Source organism: Rhea americana, unplaced genomic scaffold (genome assembly GCF_003343005.1).
Source record: "Rhea americana isolate MKP2758 unplaced genomic scaffold, rheAme1 scaffold_80, whole genome shotgun sequence".
NCBI classification, from domain to species: Eukaryota; Metazoa; Chordata; class Aves; order Rheiformes; family Rheidae; genus Rhea; species Rhea americana.
This window is the reverse complement of record NW_028186979.1, coordinates 900,307-908,748: the sequence shown is the minus strand read 5'-3', so window position 1 is coordinate 908,748 and position 8,442 is coordinate 900,307. Positions and strand designations below refer to the sequence as shown.

Below are 8,442 nucleotides of genomic sequence, written 5' to 3'. Positions count from 1 at the left end.
AAGTATGTTCTCTGTAAGCAAGTAGCAGCGAGATGCTGGAAACTGTGTGTTGATACTAAAAACATTGAAACTGCCTGTTTAGTGTACTTCTCCTATCCACATAGGATTAAAACAGTAACCAGATACAAATGAAATATTTTCCTCTGGAGCAGACAGGCAAGAACACATTTTATTTTATTTTTTTGCCTTCCCACGTTTAATAAGGTGGATGGAGTTCACCTAAGATCATTCAGGAATTTTAACCTAACAAATTTCTTTTGTGTGCTGACACAAAATTTTCTTAATTTTCTTTAATTCTTGCATGGAATTTATGTTTCTTAGAAAATTTGGAATACTTTTAGCTTTAAGACTGATGCTGATCAGAAATTAATTTTCAACATTAAGTATTTCACGAAAAAATGCCAAGCAATAAATAAATACAATTGTAATTTTTATTATAAAAAGAAACAGAATTGTACAAACAAAGCTGAGGAAAAGCTATATTGCATACTCAGGAACAACCAGCAGCAAATGCTGGAARCTCCAAAAACTGAAACACCTCTTGATGTCTGCCTGAATGGCTGCAATTTTACCAAAAATATTCTATAATAAGACAAGTTTTAAAAGAAATCTGCCACAACAGCAAAAATTCTCAAGGTAGCAAATCGCCTCCTGTCTTCTCTGCTTTGATGCTGAAATTCAGAGTAGTGCTCTTCCAGAGCTTAGGAGTACTCTCAAAGCTAAAATAACACAAGTGACAGTGCTGTGTTTGAGGTATAAGGTCTGCAGCACAGGAGGACCTTTTACATGAAAACAGCTACCAAATCTAGAAGAAAAAGATTTGGTTTTCCTCTATAGCAAAATTACTCTCCAGGAAAAGAGAAGAAAAAGTGGGAAAAGGACTTTTCCTACATACGCTCAGATGAGAATAGGCTTATTTTAAAATAAGGTTTTGTTTTCTTTCCTAACTCTCCTGCTAAGATAAACATTGATACAAGGATAGAAAAACATGCATCTCCATGATGAAGATCAAAATCTGTTTTTTCAGCTTTAGTTTCAAAAATTTTCTTTAATCTCCTCTAACAACACTTGAGAACAGACTAGAGTTGAGAAATCTCGGGTTTTCCTAACATGAGAAGTCTGTTCCAGAGCTTTATATGCAATTTAACAGTTAAACTAAAAATATTAATTACTAAATATTATTAACTCTTGCACTTCCTCARTGATTTTTAATCCAATTAATTTTTCATTCATTTTTTTTTCAAAAATAAAGCAAGTCTAAAACATTTTGAAATTTCAACAGATTAAATAAACCTCTGTCACACAAGGATAGTGAGTTTCATATAGGAACACAGTGGCTGAAAAAACAAGGCAAGGTTCACCTGTACTAAATATAACTATTTGCAAGTTAGAGATATTTACATTACRAAAAAGGTTTTAACAAACATAAAATTAAGCTTTCATTTTGAAATATTTTATTTAACCTTTTTGAAGTGAAGGAATGAAAAAAGACAAACAGAAACTAATTTAGTTTTCCTGCTCTGAAATCGAGAAAATTAAAGCAGCTGAACTTATTACATCACCTTTGCTTACCACAAGAATTGATATGCCTTACTTTTAGTAAAATACTATAGTAAAACGCAAATATATACGCAACCAAAAAGCTATTAAAAATCTACTGTGAAACCACTTACATTGTTTAAAACTACCTTGCTTCTAACTTCTGCATTTACATCTTTTAGAACCCAGCATCACTGCTGCTAAAAACTACTGTACCTTGGTTAGTACTTTTGCAAGATCATGAATAGACACATATGCATATTTTTAATTTTCTTCTCACAGTCATTAGCTCCCAATTATCTTGACGGAAGCATGGTATTTAATATATATTGAGTTATGAAGATGAAGTACATTCTTACTTACAATTAGCTGTTTCAAGCCTACAAATGACTGTTCTACAGAGTTGGCATTTAAAACTTGTCTCTTCACTGCAGCTTGTTCCCCCAAGAAGCGAAGCATTAAATCTTTCACTGCATCTCCCTTGATGTTCATGGAAGAAAAAAAAAAGAAGAAACRTAAGATACTTTCTAACATTATTCTAACAAATTGTTGAATTAAAACTGAGCAAAAYATTTTTTCTATCTTGAGAAATGCTTATTTTCCAGTGCTTTTTGTGTGAAATGAATATAGATACATATATATTTGCAGCATTTCAATGAAAATTTCTAGATTTACCTCACATTTTTTGCTATATTCCTTTTTTCTAACATTTAGATTTCAGTATATTCAGACTTGAGTCTCATTATCCTTCAAATATCTGAGAAAATACCTTACAAAGACCTTACAAAATACAGTAAGTTTTACTAGGTATTTCTAGTGAATACTAATATGTCGAAACATGCAATTTACTGCACAAAGATGTAAGGGCACATGATCAGCTAACATGATCAGCTAAATATATACAGAAAAAGCTYTGACTGAGAGATCACAGGCCAAAGTGAACAACAATCTTTTAACAAATAGTCTTAATTATAAAAGAATAAACTAAAGGAATAAACCAGAAAAACTAGCTGATCTGAGAAGCTCAGTAACTTGAACTGGCAAATGAGTAAGATGCAAGTGTTTAGCACATATAATTCTCCAATCTTTTTAGTGATAGTAGATGGCATTTAAAAGATTTGCTAAAGGTTTCTGAACTATGAATTTAAGAACAATCACTACTTAAGTAAAATCTAATTCTGACATTAAAACAAAACTACCCAGATGTCATTTTAAAATGCAATGTGGCTATTTTCTGCCAATAAATAAAAAAAAAATTCAACTGACAAGTTAACTTAAAAAAATCACATATTTATTAACTAGAGTTAGAATAGAAAGATTTAAATAAACATAAACAGTCCATAGAAAAATTCACGTCTGCTAGAAAGCAAACTGGGATCATGAGTGACTTCTATAACAAAAACAAGTGCATGGGGAAACTAGAGATGTTCACTTTTTATATATTTTAGATATTAACCTTAAAACAAGGTGAACTGTGACTTAAAAAGTGCCCGTTTTCTCTCAGCTGACTATAAAAAGATGTTTAGAGCCTAGTCCAGACATAGACATTTACAATGTAGACACCTAAAGTCTGAGAAGATTAGCTCTACGTTTTCCAACAGGGACCTTCAAAGAGGAAGGTCTAAATCCAGGTTCTATTTCAGTCTTTGCTAGCAATAAACTGAGTAACTCTGTATAAGACATTCTGTTTGATTATCTATTTCAGTGTCTTCCAGTCTGTAGCAAAAGATCCTTGAAGGTTCAATGAACCATTTCTACAGATCTGCAAAAGGTTATCAAGAAATTCAGGTTCGACATCAAGCAGAAAAAATGTGAACTATATATTGACAGATGTTGMGAACCCGCCTACTACTGCCTGCAAACTCTTCAGTCACCATGTTTGCTAATGCCATCTAGCACAGGGGCAAGGCAGAGGTTTCTTCTCYAGTTTGGACTGTATGTATTTCTGTATGCAAGGGAATCCCCTATGCTGTTAGAAGTTACTCCATGCTAATAAGAGATATCAGAAATTGTTTCTGTAGGATTAATGAAAATACCAAATTTTTAATACATATGTAATCTAGAAGAACAAACATCTGAAGAAAGATTATCAGAAATGCATTAATACACTCACATTACTGTTTTTAAATGGAGTAATATATAAGAATAACTATCCACAGTCACAGTAAAGGTGTGTCTGTTGGGTCAACAGAAATGTTCATGAAAATAGTGTAAGAACCAGGGCAAGCTCAGACCGGCCTTTTTCAGCTTTCAGCAGGCAAAAGTCTTGGGTCCACCTGATCAAAGGAACATATCTGCCTATCATTCTAAAATATTCACTGACATACATCTCTCCCATAGTATTTGTCTTGCTCATATTTCAGTCTGTTTTTCTAACTGAAGGTACATCTGAGGGCAAGAGTTCTACAACTTAAAAGCAGTGTATGCACTGCAAAACAGTAATTCCTTTTATTTTTCTTTTGCTTATTACTCAGTAGTTCTTTTGCCACAAAAAMCAGCAAATCATAATTCTTCATTTACCTTCTTTCTGTTTTTTATGAATTTTACATCATTGTCTTTTCTTGTAAGCTAAACACTCCTATTTCACTTACATGGACAAACGCTATACTCCCGACCATTCCTCTAATCTAATTTTTTAAAATTCCATTATATCCTTTCAGATATGAGGTAATTAGAACAGCATGTAGTATTTAAGGTGTGAAAGTAAAAAGCAACTACATCTAAAAAATCCATCTAAGGCAGTCTGAAAATGTTCATTGGAAGAGCCAAGACAGGAAACTGTTAGCGCAGAGAACAGAAAAAAAGCCACAAAACCTTTTGTCCTAAAAAGAAAAAGCTTTATAAAATACAGTTTAGCTCTGACAAAGATATCCATTTAACTGATATTAAGTGTTGGCACTTTCCCACTACTATTAACAACAAATACTTTTATGTTTTCTGTCCAGTTTCATGAGGAACGAGACTGCAATTACTGTTCTACTAGAAAAATTTTTATCTCTGATGCTTTACCTATCTTATGAACAAACAAGATTTCAACCTTTGAAATCCATGTGTGTACAATGAAACAAATACAAAAGAAACTTTAACTCCTCCCACCACTTCCTTGGAAAAGGAAACATCACACATGAAGGACTGTAATGAGATGAAGGGTATCATGACAGCAGACGGTAAGTGCTGGAGATAAGCATAACAGAGCACAAAAATTAATCCTCCTGACTGGTTCCCACCCTCAGAAAGTACTAGTACAAATAACCTRTAACATACACAATCCATGAGTGTTTTAAAATAATATTGCTCAAAATAATCAATATGAAGTAGCATACAGTTGAAACTGAGAACACTGAATATTTTTCTTTTTAAATTGCTTCATATGAACTTCAAAACAACATTCTTTAACATGAATAAGCACTTTCTGAGTGAGAAAAAAAAATAGTGCTGAGCTCTTCAATAAAAGTCATGTAATTTCAGTTCTTCCCTGAAGCACTCAAAGTTCATCATAAATGCACTTTTCCACTAACAACTTTGTTAACTGTATGCTGTATGGTTTAACATCTTGCATTAACATTTAGCATCACAAAACTGTTCATGCCAAAGCTTTAATGAACACTGTGGAAGYCATGTTTTCAATGTTAAACCAGCATACGACAATGTTCCAGATGACATGTCAAGTACTCTACAATTATGATTTCAGTTAAATACAAAATTCAGAGTACTAGAAGTGCCTGGAACGATCATATGAAACTAGAGGATGTCAAAGTAGTCGAGGAGGGCACTCAGGCCACTGAAAAGCAGTAACTGGAAGTGAGGAAAGTTGTGTTAAGCATAAAGCCCTTCRAAACTTGACTCCCTGCCAACATGCCTATGTAGCTGTTTATAAATAATAATCTATGAAGAAAGTAGTAGGAATCCCCATTAACTCCTTCCTTGATTTTACAGCAGGTTAGCTGTAATATCTTCTTTTCAATGATGTACTGAATGATGTACTGAATGGTGTACTGAATGGTGTATCTGCATATACACACACGACCCACATTAAGAGAATGACCAGTGCAAGTAACCTTTTAATTCTTGACTCAACTGAATAGAGTGAGAAAGAGCTATTGTCATCATAGATCATTCACTTTTAAAAACAAATGTTTTAAGATAAAGTTAACTCAAGAAGCAGCAGCACCATGGCATATGTCTAAATCTTTCATTATTTGTTGCTTCAGTGGGAGACATGAAAAAGGAAACTTAATTCAGCTACAAATCTGGACTTCACTCAGTCCAGAAACTCTTCTGATAGCTACTGCAGATTGTGAAGTTACTGTATACCATTCTCTCTGCCCTTATTCTACTTACCAATTAATAATCTTTGCTATGCTGTCATTAAAGCTTAAATATCTAAACCCTCAGCACCAACTCTCTAGATGACAATTCTTACTATTCAGGAATGTAGACATGGAAAAGCAGGAATTACTTATTTCAAGAAAAAAGAATCACTGAGATAGTTTGGTTTTGCTGAGCTGCCAGGATAAAATTCCTTCACAATAAGTTTTTAATAGAGCTGAATAAAATTTCTCCAAATTCCAAAGAAAAGCTTTATGCCTTTGCACCAGTCAGGAACTCTTGATAGGAGAGAAGGAAATGGATTTCCATTATTATACTCTTCCTTTGAAGATCTAACCAGAATTTCACTCCTTCCCAGTAGCTCACTCCAGCACTTTTCTACAGCTCATAYCTTTCCACTGATTAGGAAAGACAGAAATAATGCAATTCCAGTCAGTGTCAACGTTATTCACAGCACCGTTAATATCACTGTGAAAAAATGTTATTTTCTGCTTTGTTGCAACAGTGAATTCCACAAGCAARTAACACTGTATGCCCTTCAGACTTTACAGAACAGCATTCTGGTTTTGTTTATATTTCAAATGTGAGCATAATCCTTCTAACTAGAATGGGCAGAAACTAACTGAAGTGACTTAAACACACAATCAACTTTGGATGTAAGCTGTCAACACTGGTCTTCAACCTGACTCAAAGAATTTCATTATGAATATATTAGATCTGATTTTAGTCCTTTCATGTATGAGTGGGCAGTAACATTAAGTTTTTTAATAATGACTGCAGTAATACAAACAAGGTGACCTTAGGCAACAATACGAAGCACTAAGATGTACAAGCTTGTGGACAGCTCTTATTCAATATTTATAAAATATAATCAGTTTCTAAAATTCAATCACAGACTCTTACCTGGATATTATCAAATTTTAATCCKGGCATGGTGAGATTCTCTTTGTCTATGAATAGAGTGCTGTATTGTTGTGTAGCAACTGAAATTAGAACATTTCTGGTTTCCTCACTGGGAAGCCAAGCATCATTTCTTCTATCTAGTTCACTCATATTCAAGGCTGTGGCAAATGGGTCATCACTCCCAGCAAAAACAGCCTGGATTTGTGAGAAGGGCTTGGGCGACTGAGATATTTCTAAAGAGGCTGGAGGACCACTTGCCTCAGTTCTCCCATTTCCTATAGAAAAGGTAGGGTCAGGTGAAGCATGAGAACTGTCTGCAGTGGAAGAAGTAGAGGACATTTGCTCTGGGACTGAAGAACTTGCATTAGGATTACTGACAGAAATAAAACTGGATGTGGTAAATGAATCAAAAAAGTCAGAAGCTAAAGTATTAGTGTTAACAGTATCACCAAAGAATTTGCTTAGACTAGGACTCGGTTGAACTACCTGTGGATTAGACTTCACTGGAGTCTCAATTATACTACTAAAACTGGGAGATTTTACCATTTGAGGCTCAAAACCATCATGCAGGAACAACTGTGGCTGAGTACTGACATTGTTTGCTTGGCTGAAAATGGTACACACAGGGATAGGCTCAGCCTCAGGATTTGGTTTGCCAGTACTGGGTAATGGTATCTGGTTCTCAGGTTTGCTTTCATCAATATTATTTGGTCTTGTTTTAACAGAAATGTTGTTTATCAACTTCAGTTCCTCCTTCACTGCTTCTTGAATTGATTCTTCCTTTAAAGATGCCTGATCATCTGTTCCAATCTCAGAAACATCTTTAGGTGTTTCTTCATGTTCAGTTTCACTCTCATTACTTAAAAACTCTTCCTTACCCACTTCTGCTTGTGTTTTTTGATTGTCCTTGGCTTCCATTTGTTCTACTATCTCCTGCAAACAACCAAGTTCACCAGTGTCATCTTCACTGTTGTTTGGAGAATCTGAAATAATGACACTTTCCATCATTTGTTCATTAAGTTTATCTATAAAATTATTAGAATCTTCTGATACAGTTTCATTCCCTTCAGACTCAAATTCATCTCCACCAAGATCAATAGTTTCCTCATGAAAGAGAGCCTCTTCCTGAGTTTTCTGTTGGACTCTATCACTACTGTCCTCTTCCTCTGAAGTGCTCTTAGCATCCTTAGCATTACTCCCATTACTTTCCATTGTAACTAAAGAAAGAAAAACATGCACAAGAATTAGTTGTTACTCAAGCCCTACTCAAAATTACTATCGTGAAATTCAATTATTAAACAAATACTGAAAATCTTGATTTGAGAATGTAATCATTTCGTTGTCATCCTTCTTTCATTATCTACCACAAAATAAATTCACCATAAGAAAATGTTTTGTCTTTATCCTTTGCCTTTGCCGTTCCTAACAAGTCGAAAAATACTGAGATTTAAGAGCAAAACCCTCCAATTAAACGCACACAGCAGTAGTATTCGGCCTGCTACTCGCAAAGGCTAACCCGGCGCCCACCTGCGAGCAGGGAGGAGCGCGCTCAGTCACCGCGGGGTCGCGGCTGTCGCCGGGGGCTGCTGCAGCCGGGGCCGGGCCCCACTGCGCACAGCGGAGCCGGCGGCTCCCGCGGCTGCAGCGCGCCGGGCTGGCGCGGCCTCCTCC

General features: G+C 35.1%; 1 protein-coding gene across 2 annotated transcripts in view; it reads right to left on the bottom strand.

The window, feature by feature from the left end:
- Positions 1-7,984, bottom strand: part of TRAPPC12 (trafficking protein particle complex subunit 12) — a 58,434-nt gene extending 50,450 nt beyond the window's left edge. For both annotated transcript variants that reach the window (XM_085322924.1, XM_085322925.1), the window contains exons 1-2: positions 6,772-7,984; positions 1,903-2,019 (exon numbers count right to left, since the gene is read on the bottom strand). In XM_085322924.1, the coding sequence (XP_085179050.1) occupies positions 1,903-2,019; positions 6,772-7,983 (1,329 nt within the window). In that variant the 5' untranslated portion in view covers position 7,984. The remainder of the gene's footprint in view (positions 1-1,902; positions 2,020-6,771) is intronic.
- Positions 7,985-8,442: the final 458 nt, after the last annotated feature.